At 44.0% G+C, this 23788-nt stretch overlaps 1 protein-coding gene across 1 annotated transcript in view; it reads right to left on the reverse strand.

Moving 5' to 3' along the window:
* The window catches only part of MBD5 (methyl-CpG binding domain protein 5), a 137646-nt gene that overhangs the window by 20172 nt on the left and 93686 nt on the right, over window positions 1-23788 (reverse strand). The window contains exon 6 of the mRNA XM_068245854.1: window positions 21545-23605. Coding sequence (XP_068101955.1) covers window positions 21545-23605 — 2061 coding nt within the window. The remainder of the gene's footprint in view (window positions 1-21544; window positions 23606-23788) is intronic.

Genomic DNA, 23788 nt, shown 5'->3' on the forward strand with positions numbered 1-23788 from the left:
TGCATTATAAAGTCCAAAATCAAGTTTAAAGGGAACCTGAACTGAGTAAAATGTAAAATAAACACATGAGGTAACTTGAACGTTACATAGTTACCTTGCCATCAGTCCCTTATAGAAGCTCACCATTTTCTTTTTACAGTGATCCCTTCCAGTTCTGACAACATTTTGTCAGAACTGAAATATACCAGTTGCTGTCAGTTATTTATCAGTTGCTATCAGTTATAGCTGAGAGGACAACTGATGTGCCAAGTAATGTCTATGTTTCCCTATTGCTCAAGTGGGCGATATTACAGTTTAACAGTGTGCTGACCAGGAAGGTGTTATTGGGTAATGGCCATTTGCAAAATGGAGGACGGAGAATTCCATTGATCACAGTGGACAAACAGGACGCGGGAAAGGAGAAAGGGATTGAGGAGTAGTCTACACGGGAGGCAAGTATGACGTGTGTATGTTTAATTTGACTTTTAATTTTCAGTTCAGGTTTTCTTTAAAGAGAATTTGAAGTGAGAGGGATAAGAAGGCTGCCATATTTATATACTTTTAAACAATACCAGTTGCCTGGCTGTTCTGCTGATCATTCTGGCATTCGCAGTGTCTGAATAACACTCATGAAACAAGCATGCGTCCAATCTTTTTAGTATTTTAACAGAAACATCTCATCTGTATGCTTGTTCAGGGTCTATGGCTACACATATTAAAGAGGAACTCCAGTGAAAATAATGTAGTAAAAAAGTGCTTCATTTTTACAATAATTATGTATAAATGATTTGGTCATGGTAAAATCTTTTAAATCCCTGATTTACATTCTGACATTTATTACATGGTGACATTTTTACTGTTGGCAGGTGATGTAGCTGCTGCATACTTTTTTTTGGCAGTTGGAAACAGCTATTTCCCACAATGCACCAAGGTTCCCAGACAGGAAACTGCCAAGAGTACGTACTAAAGAGTTTCTTGTGGGAGGGGTTTCACCACAATATCAGTCATACAGCGCCCCCTGATGGTCTGTTTGTGAAAAGGAAAAGATTTCTCATGTAAAAGGGGGTATCAGCTACTGATTGGGATAAAGTTCAATTCTTGGTTGGCGTTTCTCTTTAAAGAGGAACTCCAGTGAAAATAATGTAATAAAAAAGTGCTTCATTTTTACAATAATTATGTATAAATGATTTAGTTAGTGTTTGCGCATTGTAAAATCTTTCCTCTCCCAGATTTACATTCTGACATTTATCACATGGTGATATTTTTACTGTAGGCAGGTTATGTAGCTGCTGCATGCTGTTTTGGCTGTTAGAGACAGCTGTAAACAGCCATTTCCTGTCTGTGAACATTGTTACATTGTGGCAGTTTGCCCAGAGTACCGCGGTACCAGAGCCTCTTGTGGGAGGGGTTTTATCACAAAATCAGTCATACAGCGCCCCCTGATGGTCTGTTTGTGAAATGCAATAGATTTCTCATGTAAAAGGGGGTATCAGCTACTGATTGGGATAAAGTTCAATTCTTGGTCGGAGTTTCTCTTTAAAGGCAGAGGATCAGAAGAATAGTCAGGCTACTGGTATGGTTTAAAATTAAATAAATAAATATGGCAGCCTCCATATTCCCCTTATTTCAGGTTCCTTTTTAAAATATTATTGTGGGGGGGATGGACAGGCCAGGTGGACAATCATGTGGATAGGGGCGGGAAATCCAGGAGAGTCACTATCGCGGCACTATCACTACCAGATCTTAGGGATAGCAAATAAATTATACATTTTAGTTTAATTCAAGAATTATATTCTGTACAATAAACGCCCTACCAAATTGCCAGAAAATTGTTCAGTGTTCAATTTTCCCCCAGCTGATTTTGCCTTATGAAGGCCCTGTTCACAGCGTTCAGTTGCGCTGCAGAATAATTCTGCATGTCAGCTCACTGCCCATACAACCCTATGGGCCTGTTCACAGTAGTGCATTCTAACTGATCACCTTATTTTAACTCGCTGCATGCAGACTTTATATTAAGGTCTATGTCCAGTCTCCATTGCAGTTCACACTCATAACACATGCGTTACGCAACTGACCACTGTGAGCCTATATAAAGCTGCAAATTGTGCTACAAATGTAAGTATTCTAATAAAGTGGACCTGAACACAGACCTCCTCTCTGCTCTAAAAGATACACAACAGCATAATAACCTTTACAGAAAAAACATTTCTTTGTTACAGCTCATACAAGTCCTAAACTAAATCAGCATGGTTTCTACTTCTTGAATCATGGAAGCAGACATATTGTTTACAGCCTGTGCTTTCAAATGGGCTTATCTGCTTATCTGCCATAGGCAGTCATATGACACAGGGGAGGATCAAATTACAACTTGTGATTAGACACAAATGAGGGGGAATTAAACAGGCTAAACTCTCTAAATACATTCAGGGTGCATTTCTCTACATTTTCCTTCTGTCCTGTGCAAGAGTTCAGGTCCACTTTAAAGCAGACAGAATATTGAATTCTCCACTCCGTACCTTTTTATTAGCTCTTTACAGTGGAATTGCGTGTTAAATAACTGTACCTCTATTCCCTACCATATTAATGTGTCCATTGTAGTCTATGCCTAATTTAGCGGAAAGCCCATTAACGTATCCATATATTTTTTCAAAAGTAGGAGGAAACCAGAGTGCCTAGAGGAAACCCATGTAGACATGAGGCAAACACACAAACTCCTTGCAGATAGTGCCCTGGCTGGTATTTGACCCAGGGATGCAGTGCTGCAAGGTAAGAGTGCTATCCACTATGCCACCGTGTGAAGACTCTGGCCCTTGAGGGCGGAGCATTGCTTTTCAGCGCAGGTAGATTTGGGCGCAGCCGGCGCCACCATAGACTGTAATAGGAATTACAGCTATAGCGAGCTCAGTGAGTAACGTCGGCGCCGTCAGAAGACGGAGCTTAAGTTGCTTTTAAAACACAATAATTCGGCCTCCAGTAATTGCTGGAAGCCAAATTATTTCATTCCTCTCCATCCATGCGGCCTGGAGGGGGAATAGTATTTAACACGATCGGGATTTGTGCAGCAGCAGGATCAGCCATATACCGGCTGTATACTGCGCCCAAGTCTCCCCACGCCGATTTCAAATGTATGCCTTGAGGATTCAACATCCCTGATCTAGTACTAACACTTTGTTGTCTAGGTAATTTCAAATGATTGTAATACAAAGTCACAAAACAAGTCCAGGACCAAAATGTCTGGGTGCCAAATCCATTTCGGCAAAATATATTTCATAAAAAATCAAGACGAAGGGACTAAATGCGCTCATCCACTGGTCAATATTTCTAAAGGCTCATACACACGTCCCAACAATCTGCCCAACTACCTTCTAAACTTGTCTGTTGGAAGATAAGTTGGGCGTGTGTATGGCTGGCGAACAACCAGATGCCCAACTGAATGATAACAGGTTTGCCAGATCCAACCGGAGGATCAATCTGCCCAACTATGAGGCACGTTGGAACGTGTGTACAGGTCTTTTGAACAACTTTGTTGTTTTAGAATGCGGACATGTTGTGCAGTTTGTTGTTTATCTTGCATGCATAGTAATTAAATTAGTTGGTTGTTCAGTTGGTTGGCTCGTGTGTACGTACTTGTTATGCAGTTGGTCATGTTGTGCGGTTGGTTGTGCATAACCCATACGTTGGACGTGTGCTGAATTTGCCAGTGATCTACCTCCCCATGAGTCTGAGGAAGGTAATCAAGGACCCTCCCAGTAAAATGCTCTAACAGTTTCGGGAATCAGACACACAGGTCACGTGACCAGCATCTTCACATTTCGGAAAGAGGCAGGATTTATTTCCGCAAATGTGGGCTATTTAACTAGTGTGGGAGATGGGGGAACAAATGTGCATAGAACCTTGAAAACCGTCTACACGCCACAAAGCAGCAGCTGAATGTTCCACCACTTTAACCCAGATATTCATACATCCCTGCCTTGCCATATTATAACATGACAATGCACCATTCTTCAATGCATCTATTGTGCTTGAAAACAGAGAGCAGCGCTCACTTTGTTTGATATACCCATAATTATTTGTGAAGGATCAGAGCTGTATGTTTCTATGGAATATTACAGTATGTCACACTAATCTTGCATTCTTTGCTAAATCAGTTTATCAGCGCTCTCATTGGACAGGCATAGATTCTTGTGCCCCCGTGGTGGGAATTACATTCTCATTTTTGTGGCGTCACCAGTAGTTATGGTCATGTCTTGGATAACTTATGGAGAATCATGCGATTTGTTTAATCAGCTGATAATTTGCAAAGCTCTGATTTGCTGTCATCATATCCTGCTCATGACTAGCAAATCAGAGACTTGCATTATCTATCACCTGACCAATCCGATCACATGCTTCTCCATGAGTTCTCCTAGACAGGACTATGATTAGTCAGGGACAGGAAGTGTTGGGATCGGATTTTTTGTGTTACAGACTCTCTAATCTCAAGGACAAGGATGCAGATAATATTTGTATATATTTATATAAGATGCCCATTTGATATATTTTTATATATTTATATTAATGCCCATTTGTAACCGTACTGCTTGATCTGACCCTTCATTTTTTAAATATTTTGCCTATTTGATGGTGGTGGTGTCACCAGCCATATTTATTCTGAGATCGGCCTGTTTATCAGAGCGAGGAAAGTTTTTCAAATCTGCTAATTGGCCCCACATAAGATTTTACATTGAAGGTAGTATATTACATTCATTTTAAAGGAATTAAACTGAGCAGAAAGGAAACCATCAGTAATGATCTTTGGAAAAGCAACTGTAAAGTTAATTTTCTGGTAGGTTTCTATTTAAAGGGGCACTATGGCGAAAAATTGTAAAATTTAAAACGTGCAAACAGACAAAAAAGAAGTACGTTTTTTCCAGAGTAAAATGAGCCATAAATTACTTTTTTCCTATGTTGCGGTCACTTACAGTAGGTATGGAAATCTGACAGAAGTGACAGGTTTTGGATTAGTCCATCTCTCCATAGGAGATTCTCAGCAAGGCTTTTATTCTTTATAAAGACATTTTCTAATAAGGATTAGAACAATGATGCTGGCCAGCTTCCCTGCTCGCTACACAGTTTTTTGGCAGAGCAACTGCCATTCACTAAGTGCTTTTGAAAATAAATAAATCCCTGAGAATCCCCTATGAAGAGATGGACTAGTCCAAAACCTGTCGCTTCTGTCAGATTTCTACTACCTACTGTAAGTGACAGCAAAATAGGAGAAAAGTAATTTATGGCTCATTTTACTCTTGAGAAAAACTTACTTCTTATTTGTCTATGTTTGCACGCATTTTAAATTTGACATTTTTTTCACCATACTGCCCCTTTAATCTTAAATTAGGCGAAGTTAATTCACTCCTCTACACTCACTGCTCTTAATGTACAGTGTACCCAAGGTGATGTAAAAAAATACATAAGATACTTAGCTAAGACGAGAGAAGCCTTTAAATCTCTATGGAGCAAAGGTGTCAAACATAAGGCCCGCAGGTCGAATGCGGCCATTCTTGCCATTTTATGTGGCCCTCAAGAGCTTCAATGTGCACCATTGTAAGCAGTACACTGCCTTCCCGTCCAGAGCAGACTGGTGGCAGAGTTTCTTGTTGAAACATTGTCAGTTTAAGCAGAAGTGAAGCAGCAACCCACAGGACCCCTCAGCAAAATAAATCCCCTCTGGGGATCCAAACCCATTTGTGTGGCTGGTAAAACACCCCTCCCCCACCCTACCTAAAAGACGATAGTGAAGGCTAGCATCTTTCCTTGGGCCACACCTCATCTTGACCCTTTTCTGTTGAAGCAGCACTGGGGCCGGGTAAATATTGAACTGCTCCACTGCGCTACTCTGCAGAAGGGGGAGGAGCTGGCCCACCATGGTTGCTATAGTTATGCCTATTAGTTTGAGACTGATCCATAAAATAATTACCTCTAGGGATGGTCAATGAGAAGTAAATCGTTCCAAATCCATATAGGATTTTGCAAATGTAAAATGTATGCAGCTCGATAAAGGACCTATCAGATCCCACCAATGGTATTCATTTGGTCCATTTCCAAGCTGCATAAATTTGCACATAGAATTTGCATAATCCTGTAGGAACTTGGAACAATTTGCATTTTGTTGACCATCCCCTCAAGTCACCACCTTACGATCTCCAGGCCAGGCAAAATTAATATTATAGGTGCAGGGTATGTTGGAGAAGTCAAGTAAAGGTGTGACAATAGAACAAGTGACATACTTATAGTGATATGCTTTTTCACACGGGCAAAGTAGTCTCCCTATTGAGTGACATCTGAGGGCGGCCATGCTCACATGCCAAATGTTGCATTTTTATTGCTGCTGGGTAACTCCACTGTGTGGGAAATGTTGACACGTGAGGTTATAAATGCCGCCATTCGGCTGCAATGTTAATGGCGGTTCCGTGGCTGTCAGGCAGGTTTAAAGGTGGCCCTTTCCTGGTTACATTTTTTTTATTAAATGTACTGTTTGAAAAATAATTGGAACCTACCATATACTATTAAATTTGCTAAAAAATAAAATAAAAAATAAAGATAAAAACCAGAAACACTTTTAATTCAATGTTTCTACACAATTGATCGTTCTATTGAATAATTATGGAAATAGCAGGATTTGTTTGTATTATGTATGCCCGCCTTTAAGCAAAGGGTACAAGATGTTGTCGCTTTACTAATACCGTTTAATAGTCAAGTCAAGGTTTGCAGGATCACTTGTCCTGGAGGACCTTAGTTAAGCCTCTTTCAGACAGGAGACTGAAATATGCGCTTGTCTGGCAATTCAGTGTCCCATCTACAGCACACAAGCACCGTTCAGGTTCAATTAACCACTTGTGCCTGTAAAGCCTGGTACTCACTGTCCAACGGGTCCTGCGACGTCCCCTTGACGACTGTCATCAAGCAATGCTTCTTCCTGCCGGCATATATACATGACGTCACGCGACGCTACACGTCATGAAGGAACAAGACTTCAAGCGATCGCAGTACTTTGCGTGGGAGTCGTCGATCTTAGCAATCTGTTCTTCCATGACGGTCGCTATTGCGGCACTAAGCGACAGTCACCTGTACCCTCGACCGCTCGGCGCTCAAAAAAATAGTCGATCGTCGAGGAGAATCGCGACGTGGGTACTAAGCTTAACAATGATCACCGGCATCAGAAAGATTCTGGTGGTCATTGTGTCAAGTATAGGCACATACACAACACTTCCTATGTACTGTACATACATTAAAATACATAAAAAATAACCAACTAGTTTTAAATCCCTTATGTCTAACTCCTCCCCCCCATATTTACCAAAATAAAACACAAAAAAGTGACAGGATTCACAAAAAAATATGTATGTCATGAGGGTATATTACTGTTATTTTTGCAAATAATGGATTGTAATTAGGGATATATGATAGACATACACAAAACGGAAAAGCTACACCTATATTTCTAAATAAAATATTGTCACCACACATTGTACTAGAGGTATAATTTAAGCGTTGTAATAACTGGGATAAATGGGCAAATACAATGTGTAGGTTTTGTCTATATAGTCACGTTTTATTTTAAAACTATAATGGCTAAAAACTGAGAAATGGGAGGAGCGCTGAAATGTGAACAATTTCTCTGGTCCGTAAGGAGAACATCACCTGACCAATCAGGTCAGAAGATGGTGTTGGTGTGTGGTAGATTGACACTTTCTTAATGTAGAGATGCAAGCAATTTTTTCAGCGTTTTCAATCATTTTTCCCCCCATAATTGGGGAAAAAATTTGAACACGTGTGGTACATTGGTCAGATTTTTAAAATGTTACCATTAATCACAAAAATCAATTGTAAATCTTGAATTATTCAAAAAGTGACAGCCCTTTTTTGAATAATTGACTTGCAGAACTTTTAATAGCGAAGACTCCGGTCAATGGACTTGATATATGAGGTGTTGATTCTAGGCGGCAGGCACAGTTTATGTAGAATTGATAAATCTTGAATTGAAAAGAAATGTAAAAATGGTATGGCGTGTGGCTACCTTTAAACTAAAATCCCACACAGATTTGTTTGCAGCAGAAATATGGATACGGTTATGAGGTCTTCCCACACATCCATGCAATGCACAGGACATATCCCAGAGGCCAGGCACTCAATGGTAGAGAACTGATGTGTGGCACTGAATTGTCAGCAGTATCGCCACCGGCCCTTCAGAGGATCACAGCGATTCCTGCACCTGACTGGACTCCTCAATTCATCATTCCAGCTTGCTGCAGGCTGAGTCACCAGTGTGATAAATCTTTCTCATTATCCAATGATTAAGCTATGACTATAAGCTGCAAATCGGAATCCAGTCACTTCCACCATGGAAGGAAAATCCCAATTCTGCTGTGAATATTACTAGAAGCATAAATTGGTGCTGCACCAATTCTTTTAGTGTCGTATACCTCCTTAAAACAGAAGGTATTTGTGATAATTCAGCTGAGCAACTGGGGTCTCCCACAATGCATCATTACTGAATATGCAAATGATCTCTTTATGCCCCTAAAGCCAGGCTTACATCCAGAACCGCTGGTGTATAGCAAGCCTCTATAGCTTATAACATTTACAGAGCCACATCAACCCAACAGCCTGATTCAATAAGGAAAAAAGGGCGCAACAGCGCTTATGGAAAAAAAGGCACCACCATATGATAAAAGCTGTGATTAGCAGCAAATCGTGGCTTCTACACTGCGGCTAACGTTACACTTGGGTGCCGGGAGACGCCCAACTATTGGCAAACAGTGCATATATCAATACCCGGAGGTGCACTATTCTTCTTCTCCCGGTGGGGGTGTCATTGGGTGGGTTAAGGTTGGTCGGGGGTTAAAAGGGAACTTCAGCCTAAACAAACATACTGTCATTAAGTTACATTAGTTATGTTAATTAAAATAGATAGGTAATATAATCTTTTACCCACCCCGTTTTAAAAGAACAGGCAAATGTTTGTGATTCATAGGGGCTGCCATCTTTGTCATGGGGGCAGCCATCTTTTTGGTTGAAAGGAGGTGACAGGGAGCATGAGACACAGTTCCAACTGTCCTGTGTCCTGATCACCCCTCCCAGCTGCACGTGCTAGGCTTCAAATGTCAAATTCAAAATGTAAAAAAAAAATAAAAAAAATTGCACCAAAACAGCAGAACGAGAACAACAACATCAGAAATCCCATCATGCTTTGCACAGCATTAGGGGAAAAATGCCCGGGCAGTTTTTTTCTAAGAGAAAAAAAGTTCTGATGCTGTGAAACAGTTAAAGAAACACCAGTCCTTTCCAGTGCTGCGGAGTCAATTTTTAGTCTGGAGGTTCACTTTAAGGTGAGGTACCACAGGAGGTGTGTGTGGAGGGGTTTCTAAGGGCTAAAGTGGACCTCCATCCTACAGTAAATAGCTTGGCGTTTTGAGGTGGTGCCAAATGGCGGAAGTGGAGTGATGCTGTTTTGTGGGCCGAGACTCCGGAAGCAAATATAACTTTTCACTACCGCAGCGCTGCAGGATTTTTTCTTTTAGGATGGAGGTCCTCTTTAACCACTTGAGGACCGCCCCCAGCCGATGGGCGGCGGCAAAGACCGGGCCCAAACGACCGCAATACGCCCATCGGCGGGGGCGGCTGCGGGAGTGTCTGTGCGGCGATCGCGTCATTCGTGACGCGATCAGCCGCCGGGGACTGGCTCCGCCCACCGTTCGTTGTAACCCGCCGGCCGTTCGGAAGCGCCGGCGGGTTACTAGCACCCGGATCGCCGCATGTAACAAGTATAATAGGCTTTGTAATGTATACAAAGCCTATTATACTGGCTGCCTCCTGCCCTGGTGGTCCCAGTGTCCGAGGGACCACCAGGGCAGGCTGCAGCCACCCTAGTCTGCACCCAAGCACACTGATTTCCCCCTCCCCTGCCCCCTGATCGCCCACAGCACCCCTCAGACCCCCCCCTGCCCACCCCCCAGACCACTGTTTGCACCCAGTCACCCCCCTAATCACCCATCAATCACTCCCTGTCACTATCTGTCAACGCTATTTTATTTTTAAGTCCCTAATCTGCCCCCTACTCCCTCCTGATCACCCCCCCACCCCTCAGATTCTCCCCAGACCCCCCCCCCCAGACCCCCCCCCGTGTACTGTATGCATCTATCCCCCCTGATCACCTGTCAATCACCTGTCAATCACCTGTCAATCACCCGTCAATCACCCCCTGTCACTGCCACCCATCAATCAGCCCCTAACCTGCCCCTTGCGGGCAATCTGATCACCCACCCACACCAATAGATCGCCCGCAGATCCGACATCAGATCACCTCCCAAATCCATTGTTTACATCTCTTATCTCCTCTAAACACCCACTAATTACCCATCAATCACCCCCTATCACCACCTGTCACTGTTACCCATCAGATTAGACCCTAATCTGCCCCTTGCGGGCACCCAATCACCCGCCCACACGCTCAGATTGCCCTCAGACCCCCCCTTATCAATTCGCCCGTGCAATATTTACATCTGTTATTCCCTGTAATAACCCACTGATCACCTGTCAATCACCCATCAATCACCCCCTGTCACTGCCACCCATCAATCACCCCCTGTCACTGCCACCCATCAATCAGCCCCTAACCTGCCCCTTGCGGGCAATCTGATCACCCACCCACACCAATAGATCGCCCGCAGATCCGACATCAGATCACCTCCCAAATCCATTGTTTACATCTCTTATCTCCTCTAAACACCCACTAATTACCCATCAATCACCCCCTATCACCACCTGTCACTGTTACCCATCAGATTAGACCCTAATCTGCCCCTTGCGGGCACCCAATCACCCGCCCACACGCTCAGATTGCCCTCAGACCCCCCCTTATCAATTCGCCCGTGCAATATTTACATCTGTTATTCCCTGTAATAACCCACTGATCACCTGTCAATCACCCATCAATCACCCCCTGTCACTGCCACCCATCAATCACCCCCTGTCACTGCCACCCATCAATCAGCCCCTAACCTGCCCCTTGCGGGCAATCTGATCACCCACCCACACCAATAGATCGCCCGCAGATCCGACATCAGATCACCTCCCAAATCCATTGTTTACATCTCTTATCTCCTCTAAACACCCACTAATTACCCATCAATCACCCCCTATCACCACCTGTCACTGTTACCCATCAGATTAGACCCTAATCTGCCCCTTGCGGGCACCCAATCACCCGCCCACACGCTCAGATTGCCCTCAGACCCCCCCTTATCAATTCGCCCGTGCAATATTTACATCTGTTATTCCCTGTAATAACCCACTGATCACCTGTCAATCACCCATCAATCACCCCCTGTCACTGCCACCCATCAATCACCCCCTGTCACTGCCACCCATCAATCAGCCCCTAACCTGCCCCTTGCGGGCAATCTGATCACCCACCCACACCAATAGATCGCCCGCAGATCCGACATCAGATCACCTCCCAAATCCATTGTTTACATCTCTTATCTCCTCTAAACACCCACTAATTACCCATCAATCACCCCCTATCACCACCTGTCACTGTTACCCATCAGATTAGACCCTAATCTGCCCCTTGCGGGCACCCAATCACCCGCCCACACGCTCAGATTGCCCTCAGACCCCCCCTTATCAATTCGCCCGTGCAATATTTACATCTGTTATTCCCTGTAATAACCCACTGATCACCTGTCAATCACCCATCAATCACCCCCTGTCACTGCCACCCATCAATCACCCCCTGTCACTGCCACCCATCAAACAGCCCCTAACCTGCCCCTTGCGGGCAATCTGATCACCCACCCACACCAATAGATCGCCCGCAGATCTTCTCTCCTCTAAACACCCACTAATTACCCATCAATCACCCCCTATCACCACCTGTCACTGTTACCCATCAGATTAGACCCTAATCTGCCCCTTGTGGGCACCCAATCACCCGCCCACACCTCAGAACGCCCTCAGACCCCAGCCCTGATCACCTCGCCAGTGCATTGCTTGCATCTATTTCCCCCCTCTAATCACACCTTGAGACACCCATCAATCACCTCCTGTCACCCCCTAGCACACCTACCCATCAGATCAGGCCCTAATTTGCCCCGTGTGGGCTCCTGATCACTCGGCCAAACCCTCAGATCCCCCTCAGACCCCCTTCCGATCACGTCCCCAGTGCATTTATTGCATCTATTTTCCCCTCTAACCGCCCCCTGAGACACCCATCAATCACCTCCTGTCACCCCCCTAGCACTCCTATCCATCAGATCAGGCCCAATACATCCTGTCATCTAAGAGGCCACCCTGCTTATGACCGCTTCCACAAAATTTGCCCCCTCATAGACCACCTGTCATCAAAATTTGCAGATGCTTATACCCCTGAACAGTCATTTTGAGAAATTTGGTTTCCAGACTACTCACAGTTTTGGGCCCGTAAAATGCCAGGGCAGTATAGGAACCCCACAAGTGACCCCATTTTAGAAAGAAGACACCCCAAGGTATTCTGTTAGGTGTATGATGAGTTCATAGAATATTTTATTTTTTGTCAAAAGTTAGAGGAAATTGGATTTTTATTGTTTTTTTCACAAAGTGTCATTTTTCACTAACTTGTGAGAAAAAATAAAATCTTCTATGAACTCACCATACCCCTAACGGAATACCTTGGGGTGTCTTCTTTCTAAAATGGGGTCACTTGTGGGGTTCCTATACTGCCCTGGCATTTTAGGGGCCCTAAACCGTGAGGAGTAGTCTAGAATCCAAATGCCTCAAAATGACCTGTGAATAGGACGTTAGGCCCCTTAGCGCACCTAGGTTGCAAAAAAGTGTCACACATGTGGTATCGCCGTACTCAGAAGAAGTAGTATAATGTGTTTTGCGGTGTATTTTTATACATACCCATGCTGGGTGGGAGAAATCTCTCTGTAAATGGACAATTGTGTGTAAAAAAAATCAAATAATTGTCATTTACAGAGATATTTCTCCCACCCAGCATCTGTATGTGTAAAAATACACCCCAAAACACATTATACTTCTTCTCCTGAGTACGGCGGTACCACATGTGTGGCACTTTTTTGCACCCTAAGTGCGCTAAGGGGCCCAAAGTCCAATGAGTACCTTTAGGATTTCACAGGTCATTTTGCGACATTTGGTTTCAAGACTACTCCTCACGGTTTAGGGCCCCTAAAATGCCAGGGCAGTATAGGAACCCCACAAATGACCCCATTTTAGAAAGAAGACACCCCAAGGTATTCCGTTAGGAGTATGGTGAGTTCATAGAAGATTTTATTTTTTGTCACAAGTTAGCGGAAAATGACACTTTGTGAAAAAAAACAATTAACATCAATTTCCGCTAACTTGTGACAAAAAAAAAAAATCTTCTATGAACTCACCATACTCCTAATGGAATACCTTGGGGTGTCTTCTTTCTAAAATGGGGTAATTTGTGGGGTTCCTATACTGTCCTGGCATTTTAGGGGCCCTAAACCGTGAGGAGTAGTCTTGAAACGAAATTTCTCAAAATGACCTGTGAAATCCTAAAGGTACTCATTGGACTTTGGGCCCCTTAGCGCAGTTAGGGTGCAAAAAAGTGCCACACATGTGGTATTGCCGTACTCAGGAGAAGTAGTATAATGTGTTTTGGGGTGTATTTTTCCACATACCCATGCTGAGTGGGAGAAATATCTCTATAAATAGACAATTGTGTGTAAAAAAAATAAAAAAATTGTCATTTACGGAGATATTTCTCCCACCCAGCATGGGTATGTGTAAAAATACACCCCAAAACACATTATACTACTTTTCCTGAGTACGGCAATACCACATGTGTGGCACTTTTTTGCAGCCTAACTGCGCTAAGGGGCCCAAAGTCCAATGAGCATCTTTAGGCTTTACAGGGGTGCTTACAATTAGGCACCCCCCAAAATGCCAGGACAGTGAACACACCCCACAAATGACCCCATTTTGGAAAGTAGACACTTCAAGGTATTCAGAGAGGAGCATAGTGAGTCCGTGGCAGATTTCATTTTTTTTTTGTCGCAAGTTAGAAGAAATGGAAACTTTTTTTTTTGTTGTTGTTGTTGTCACAAAGTGTCATTTTCCGCTAACTTGTGACAAAAAATAAAATCTTCTATGAACTCACCATGCCTCTCACTGAATACTTTGGGATGTCTTCTTTCCAAAATGGGGTCATTTGGGGGGTATTTGGACTATCCTGGAATTTTAGCCCCTCATGAAACCTGACAGGTGCGCAGAAAAGTCAGAGATGCTTGAAAATGGGAAAATTCACTTTTGGCACCATAGTTTGTAAACGCTATAACTTTTACCCAATCCAATAAATATACACTGAATGGTTTTTTTTTTATCAAAGACATGTAGCAGAATAACTTTCGCGCTCAAATGTATAGGAAATTTTACTTTATTTGAAAAATGTCAGCACAGAAAGTTAAAAAAGTCATTTTTTTGACAAAATTCATGTCTTTTTTGATGAATATAATAAAAAGTAAAACTCGCAGCAGCAATCAAATAGCATCAAAAGAAAGCTGTATTAGTGACAAGAAAAGGAGGTAAAATTCATTTAGGTGGTAGGTTGTATGACCGAGCATTAAACCGTGAAAGCTGCAGTGGTCTGAATGGAGAAAAAGGCTCTGGTCCTTAAGGGGCGAAAAGACTGTGGTCCTGAAGTGGTTAAGCACCACGGGGGGTGAGAGAAGGGTGTCTTAGGGTTAGGCACCAAAAGGGAGGTCTTAGGGTTAGGCACCACCAGGGAAGGGTTCTGTGTTGAGAGTAAGGCTAGGTTTAGCTATAGTAAATTATGATAAACATTACCAAAATTTTACTATGGAATCCAGCAGTAGAGTATTGCTAATTGTAGCGATATTCTACTAGCAGCAATCTCCTGCACCCTTTTTTTTCCCAGGCCCCTTTATTTCATGTATGCGGAATTGATATGGCTCTATGGGATAGGGCTTGGTCCAGTACAACAGAATACCAAGCAGCTCGGGGTGACCCCAAACCACTAGGAAAGTATAGGGGACTGAAAGAGACCAAAAAGCCCTTCGACTAAAAAGCTATGCAATGCTCACTGTAGTTTGCATTCTAAAAACAGAAGGTATTTGCGATAATTCAGCTTTTAGTGATCAAATTCTTTTGTGATTTAAAATGGATCTACTGTATGTGCTTTGTTTATATTGCACATATAGGTCCACAGTAATGGGTCTGACACAGGGAAGGCTGGGGCAGTGTGAAAAAGGCACTTCCTTGCCCAAATCCTGTATACTAAACAAAGGTTGTAATTATGTACAGCATGGACATACTGCACCCTGTTAATAGTGAAAGACGACAGGAAGTAAAAGTTGTATACATACTTGGGGCTTCCTCCAGCCCCCTTTTGCGCAGATCGCTCCCTCGCAGGTGTCCTAAGCCTCCTGAATCCTCCGATTCCAGCTCATTTGTTCTGCGGCCAGCCGGGCATACTGCGCATGCGCGGCCCAGCCATGTGCGCCCGCCCATCGTGGCCAGAAGGCGCAGCCTGGTCCCAGCTGCGGGAGTGAGACAGGGGAGAGCGCTTAGCCGCACTAATTCTGCTGGCCCCGACTGGCCGAAGTTAACGGGAGGATCCAGGAGGCTTAGAGTGATCCATGCAGATGGGGCTGGAGAAATTTCCAGGTATGTATAAAACTTTTACTACTTTCCGTCGTCTCAGGTACACTTTAAGGTGCCCATTCACTGCGATAAATGGACAGAAACAGTCTGCCCATTAACGGCCGAAAACGCACAATCCAATCCGATTGATGAGATCAATCCATTAACCTGATCAAATTTGTTAGTGTTTTTTTTGGCCATTAGTGGGCACAATCCATTGTTTCCAATTACAGCAGTGTTGGAAAACAATCGATCATCCGTGAGATTGTATGATTAACCATTTAAAGACCGTAGGCTTACTCCCCAATAGTGACCAGGCTATTTTTTTTTTACAAATTAGGCCACTGCAGCTTTAAGGGCTCGCCGCAGGGCCGTACAACTCAGCACACAAGTGATCCCCCCCTTCTTTTCTGCCCACCAACAAAGATTTCTGTTGGTGTGCTCTGATCCCTGCTGGCATGTTTGTTTGTTTATGCAATTTTTTTAATACATGTTCGTATTTATTTATTTTACCACCCTCCCTCCCCCTTCCAACCAATGACAGCGTTCGGCTGTCATAGGCTTCAGCCTATGACAGCGGATTGCTCCTGAGCATACCAGGGGGACAGCCATGTCACACAGCTGTCCCCAGTACAGCGCTGCCGTAGATCGCAGCACTGTAACATGTAAATAGACGGCGTTGACTTCACGCCAATTGCATTGAGCGGTCCTGGGGCTGCCGCCGCATTCACGCCAATTGGCGTGGAGCGGTTGGCAAGGAGTTAATGGCCACCTTTAGCAAGCAGAAACTGCTCATTCAACAGCCGATCTGCCAGGAATCCTATATATTAACAGGAGGTTGTAAATACGCACAGACCAGGAAGTACCTGCGGGTGGCAGCTTAGTGTGGGCAGCACAGTTGTGGATGGTGGCTTAGTGTGGGCAGCGCAGTTGTGGGTGGTGGCTTAGTGTGGGCAGCGCAGTTGCGGGTGGCGGCTTAGTGTGGGCCGCACAGTTGTGGGTGGTGGCTTAGTGTGGGCCGCACAGTTGTGGGTGGTGGCTTAGTGTGGGCCGCACAGTTGTGGGTGGTGGCTTAGTGTGGGCCGCACAGTTGTGGGTGGTGGCTTAGTGTGGGCAGCGCAGTTGTGGATGGTGGCTTAGTGTGGGCAGCACAGTTGTGGATGGTGGCTTAGTGTGGGCAGCACAGTTGTGGGTGGTGGCTTAGAGTGGGCAGTGCAGTTGTGGGTGGTGGCTTAGTGTGGGCCGCACAGTTGTGGGTGGTGGCTTAGTGTGGGCAGCACAGTTGTGGGTGGTGGCTTAGTGTGGGCAGCACAGTTGTGGGTGGTGGCTTAGTGTGGGCAGCACAGTTGTGGGTGGTGGCTTAGTGTGGCGATTGGTGTGCACGTACTAAGGGCCCATTCACACTAGAAGCGCTTTTCTGAGGGTTTTGCGATTGATTAGCATTTTTAAAATCGCTCCCATTTACTTTCATTAAAAACATGGTAAAAGTTGTGGAAAAATCACGACTTTTACCGGGATTTTAATGGAAGTGAATGGGAGTGATTTTAAAAACCGCTACTCAATCGCAAAACGCTCAGAATAGCACTTCTAGTGTGAATGGGTCCTAAGAGAGTGATTCTTTTGAGAAACCTGGATTCCTGCTGTCTTTCAGAAAAACCCAGCAGTCCTGACTGTTCTTCAACATGACCCCGTTTACAAGCCAGGGACAGAAATGACTGTGGGACCCAGTAGTGATCAGCAATCCGGGGACACCAATGCTGCCTATATTTGTCTATGTTGTCCCTTCTTCTGGGAAGAGAAACTCCAACCAAGAATTGAACTTCATCCCAATCAGTAGCTGATTCCCCCTTTCCCATGAGAATTAATTTTCTTTTCACAAACGGATCATCAGGGGGCTCTGTATGGCTGATATTGTGGTGAAACCCCTCCCACAGGAAACTGTGAGGACCATGGTCCTGTCAGTTTCCGGTCTGTGAACCTTGTTGTGGGAAATAGTGGTTTACAGCGGTTTCCAACTGCCAAAAAAAAGCAAGCAGCAGCTACTTCCACTGACATCACCTGCCAGCAGTATAAATGTCAGAATGTGAATTAGGGAGAGGAAAGATTTTACAATGGGCAAACACTGACAATCATTTATACATAATTATTGTAAAAATGAAGCACTTTTTTAATACATTATTTTCACTGGAGTTTAAAGGGTACCTGAAGTGAGAAGTATATAGAGGCTGCCATAATTATTTCCTTTTAAACAATACCAATACAATTATCTCTGTGTGAGATAATCCGGGACACTCCCATTTAGCTGATCAGAAAGGAGCTTTGGAAACAGACACATGGGCCATGCAAGCACATTTTGTGGTTAATAACGAAAGTACTTGAGCATTATCTGATTCTGCAAATATGGGCTCTTTAAAGTTAGAGGAATAGAGGAATATGGTGGCTGCCGTATTTATTTCCTTTTAAACTATACCAGTTGCCTGGCAGTCCTGCTGATCTTTCTGGCACACCTGACACAAGGATGTGGCTAATCTAGTCATACTTCAGTCAGGAACACCTGATCTGCATGCTTGTTCAGGGCCTGTGGCTGAAAGTATTAGAGGCAGAGGATCAGCAGGGCAGCCAAGCAATTTGCGTTGTTTAAAAGGAAATAAATATTTCATCCGCCATACCGCATTCACATCAGGTTGCCTTTAACTTTTACAGATAGTGGGGAGAACAGACGCACATAAAAAGCATACCTACCTGACACCAATCTTTCTGTATTTTTAGATTTGTTGGATTCTCTAGTTCAGTTGTGCCATGTGGCAAAGACCTGTACTCAATCAGGAACCATCATTATTTGTGGGTTCCTTTATTAAACCTTACCTGACCCACCCAGAGAAGGTTACAGCCACTAACCGCCTTTCTACAGTTGAAGCCACGCCCATCATCCCATGCCGAGTATTTACTGAAAGCTTCAACCCCCCAATTAAGCAGTGTTTGGAGTCAGGATTTGGTATAGCTACCTCCTCCGGTGCATACATAGCCCTTCTCTTCAGCAGTTGCCCGTTACATAACACAAGGCAGAGGACAGATATGACAGCAGTACATATGAAGGGGTGGAGTTTGAAAAGATCTTGTGGGTATACCAAATCCAGTATGTTTTGGCAAGAAAACTCAGTATGGGAAGGGGGAAGAAGAATGGCAGTGCTAAGCGTACAAATGACTGTGCGGTGTTCCTATTTCTGCCTGTAAGAGTTAACATTTAGGTATGAAAGTATGCAAGTGACAGTTTCTCTCAAGTCGGGCCTAGTCGGACTATATTAATAAGGAATTACAGCCATAAAACACTTTCTTAGCAGAGAACCGCTTCTAAAAAAAAGGCTCTGGTCCATAAGGGGTCAGAGCCTACAGGTCTGGAAAAGGTTAAGCTACATACAAGCACTCAATTACTGTCACCTAAACTGGTCACATTGGGAAGTGATTGAACTGGGTGACAGTGTAGGAATAATCACTGTACAGACATATTACTGACTATTCTGATTTATGGATGGGGGTGTGGTGAGCAGAAGCCACAATAAATCAACAACAGTGATTAGGCAAGAACAATACAATACAATGGATCGCCAATTATGTAATCAGTGACTTTGTAAGGCACCTGTACAAGTGCTAGCTCTAGTGTGTAAATGCAGATTAACTACTCTTTTCTGAAGTGCTAATAAGATCAGCAAAAGAGTGATAAGGAGTTCAGAGGGACAATTTATTACAAGAGAGAAAAGGGAAAACTTTTTAAAAACTCACAGATTTTAGAGGCACATCTGAAAATGGATGAACTCAAATTTTTAAAATGCACACAGCTTCCTGGCTTTTTTGAAGATATCCATTAAAATTAAAGAGACTAACAAAAAAGTGCCTCTGGGGGGTACTTACCTCCGGGGAAGCCTCTGGATCCTATCAAGGCTTCCCCTATCCGTTTCCGTCCCATAGTGGTCTCGCTGGGCCCCTCCGAAGCCACAGCCGACAATTTTTTAAGCTGTGGTGCAAGCGCAGTAGCACCTGCAATATGTACCTTCCCCGGCTCCTCCGAGAGCCGCTACTGCGCTGGAGCCGGGAAGGTAAATATTTACATGGCCGTGGTTCGGAGCGGCTCAGCGAGACCACCTTGGACGGAGGAGGACGGGAGAAGCCTCGATAGGATAGGCTTCCCCCTCCCGAGGTATGTACCCCCCCGGCACTTTTTTTCTGTTATAGGATTTCTTTAAAGTTGTGTAAGCATGCAGATTTCTACTTGTTGCCACCATTTCAGCTGTACTACACATATAATTCATCATCTCATAAGTTTACTGTCGCTTCAGGTTTGCTTTAAGACCAAATTTACCACTTCCCTGTAGTACGAGACCATAATCTGGTCATAGTATTAAAAAGGTTTTGGCCCTAACACTACGTGAAAGAGGTAAAATTGGTCAGTCATTGGCCAATCATAATTGGATGTGTGTATGGACCCTTAAAGAACAACTGAGCTGACATGTGACATGATGAGATGGACATGTATATGCACAGCACCAAGCACAAAAATGACTATGCTGTGCTCCTTTTTTTCTTTCTATGAATGAAAAAGTTAAAAATCAGGTATGCAAGTGACAGTTTCGGTGCGGGTCAGACTATAGCATAACCTTCACTGATAAGTAATTACAGCCATAAAACACTTTCCTGTCAGTAAATGGCTTCTGTTAACAGGAAAAAGGTAAAAAGGGTCAAAAGTTCATAGATTTGAGCTCTGGCATACTTCAATGAAGGTGTCGTTGAGCAGAGACAATGAAACAGTAAAAACAAAAAATCTAGATTTAAATATAAAATAAAACTGTGGGGTATCTAAAAAGTAATTTTTAGGAGGAGGAGGACATATACTATTGTTTATCTCATCAGTTTATTTTCACCTCGGATGTATTTTAAAGGACAACTGAAGCAAGAGGTATATGGAGGCTGCCATGTTTATTTCCTTTCAAGCAATACCAGTTGCCTGGCAGCCCTGCTGATCCTCTGCCTCTAATACTATTAGCCATAGCCCCTGAACAAGCATGCAGCAGATCAGGTGTTTCAGACTTTAAAGTCAGATCTGACAAGACTAGCTGCATGCTTGTTTCTCGTGTTATTCAGATACTACTGCAGAGAAATAGACCAGCAGGGCTGCCAGGCAACTGGTATTTATTAAAAGGAAATAAATATGGCAGCCTCCGTATACCTCTTACTTCAGTTCCCCTTTAAGCCTGGTACACACTTTCAACTTTGATTGGCCAATCACTGATCAGTTTTACCGCCTCAATGTAATAGGAGAGTCAACAGATTTTGAATACCATGACCAGATGGTGTAGGTAATCCCTCATAGTACATGGAGATGGTAAAATTGGTCAGTGATTGGCCAATCAAAATTGAAGGTGTGTGCCAGGCTTTAGCCTGTCCCTGCTCTCTCGGGTCACAATCTCCATCTAAAAGTGAATGACGAGAGTCACACTTGGTTGTAAACAAGTCAGTATTGACTGTTTTCACTCTTTTTTTCTTTTATTTGTACTGCAATACTACAAAAAAATAAAATTAGAATAAATATTCACAAACGCATAATATATATATTTGTGTACATATAAATAACATAGAGCAGTCTGATGTTTACATGATAAATTACAAACACCCATCCATACTAGGGATGATTAATGAGATGCAAATATTTCTGAGTTTATGCAAATATATGCAGCTTGAAAATGGACCAATCAATTTAAACCTGGAGGGGACTTGATTGGTCCATTTTCAAGCTGCATATATTTGCATTAACATTTACATAAATTTGCATAAACCCAGAAATATTTGCATCTCAATGATCATCCTTAATCCATACACCTCATAACACAGGTTAAGAGCATACCTGAATCGGTACTGTTACCAATGCTGTTGGGTAATATTGGTATGGAGGATGATGACTGTATCCTCTGCTGGGATGGGTGTAAAGGATTCCCTGGATGGTTTAGCATCCCATAATTGCTATTTTGCATCTGGTTGATGAAGCCAGCGAGATGGGCGTTGGGTACGGGATTGCTACCGTGAACAAAGTTAGTGTTTGGGTTTTGGCAGGGAATGCCCTCCCCTCTCATCGGTAAGTTATGTGCCAGCGAGTTATGGAGATTGGCAGGGTTCAGGCTGTTGTCGGCATAGTTCATCTGGTTGGCAGAGCAAGGCAGACTGAGGTTCGAGTCGGGAACGGTGTTGCTATTGCTGTTCATGTGGGAGTTGTGACAACTCATGGTTTGGAGGAGCTGTGACATCGTGTTCATTGGGAATGAATTTTGCCCTTGTTTTCTGATCAGGTCCGGGCCGTGTTTTTGTAGGCCAGAATTATCGACGGGAGGTGGCTTGAGCAGGTTCATCACAGCTGAGCCCGGCTGTTTTCTTTTTCTCATGTCCTTCTGCTGAGACATTAACTTATCTCTCAGAGCTGCCCGGCCACTCTGTCCCTCAGCCGGTGGTAGAATCGCGCTGGAGGCCGGAGGAAACATCGTGGGTAAAGTGCTATTTCCATCACTGCAGCTGACCGCGGGTCCAGAACTGCTCTTACTACCAGCAAGTTTATTTTGATTTGCTAGCTGTGCTTTGGCTGCTGCTGAAAGTAAACTGCTCGCTGGGAAAGAGGCGGCATTATGCTGGTTCAAGATCTGATTTAAAGGCATTCCCAGCAAACCTGTCTGACCTTTACCAGGAGCGTTACCAGCCGAAGATGGGGAAAAAACTGTGTTATTTGGGTGGTTCAACATGTTGCCCATTCCACCTATTAACGGATTATGGATGTCTTTGTACGGATGAAGGCCATCTGGCTTAGTTGAAGGGCTGGTGGGCATGGTGGGTCTTGGGGAGCCCATACCAGGGAGTGGAGACCGAGGTGGAACTTTGATGCCAACACAGGAATGTTGTGTACCCATTGGAGGCATCATGAAGTTTCCATGGTCGGATGATGTGGAAGAAGAGCGTGATCTTTGGGGTGAGACCTCCATCCTTCCAATACCGGCTGTCATAGTGTGAACTGGGGATGTTACCGGTGAGGGAGTCAAAGACGTTGAGGCCGGATGTTGAACTCTTTGAACATGGTTACCATGATTCATGTGAGCAGGCTTGACAGTTGGCAAAGGGAGATTACTTGGCAAAGGAACGACAGCAGGTGGTATGTTTACATTCATCACAGGTACCTGAGAGTGAACATTTGGATGAAATGAAGAAGTATTCATTACGGGATTTTGGAGAACTGGCTTACTGGGAATTGGGTCAAGAATACCAAGTGGATCTTTTTCTGAAGATGTCAATGGCTTTTTCTGAAGAGCACAAATCGGTGGTGGGGGTGGAGGAGGAGGAGGTGGTGGTGGTGGAGGGCCTGGGGTTGGTTTATGGTGAAACATTGCACGTGACATATCCATGTTGGGTGGATAACTGCAAACAGTTTTTTTCGATAATGGGCTGGTAAAGGTTGGAGACAGAGGTATGTTCGTCCTTCCAGCCATTGCACAAGATGGCTGCACAGGGGAACCATGCAACATAATGGACTGCGGAGACACAGGAGTCCTATTCACATGAATGGGGCTAGAACTAGGTGGCGCATGGTAGCTGGGATTATTCCTCATGAACGCATCAGGACTTCCCAAAGGGTCTGTCCTTGGAGAAGCTGTTCCGTCGCCATAAATCTGGGACCCAGACGAAGCTGGACTTGGCATGCCACCATGACTCCCACGATATGGCGATTTGTGTCCATGCTCACTGCTCCCTAACCTCTGCCGTGAATAGACAGAATGGAGGTCATGCTGCTGAACTCCCGTGTGTTCTTTTACCATCAACTTGAATTGGTTTTTACATTCCGGTAGAACAGAATTGGCAGTGCCATCATGTGATTTATTCCTCATGGAACGTGGGGCGACTGCACCCGTTGATACCATAGGAGCTGTATCTGGGGGGAGGGGAGACAGAGAGAGAAAGAGAGAAAAAGTTATTTTGTATAAGCACACATTTCAAAATCAGAGAGCTATAGTAATATACACTAAAATTCATGCATTAAATGTTCCTGCTTGTAGAATGTAGGCAGCAGAACTATATAAAAAAGGAAATGCAAGTACAAAATATGTAGCAGTCT

This window comes from Hyperolius riggenbachi, chromosome 7 (assembly GCF_040937935.1).
Source record: "Hyperolius riggenbachi isolate aHypRig1 chromosome 7, aHypRig1.pri, whole genome shotgun sequence".
NCBI classification, from domain to species: domain Eukaryota; kingdom Metazoa; phylum Chordata; class Amphibia; order Anura; family Hyperoliidae; genus Hyperolius; species Hyperolius riggenbachi.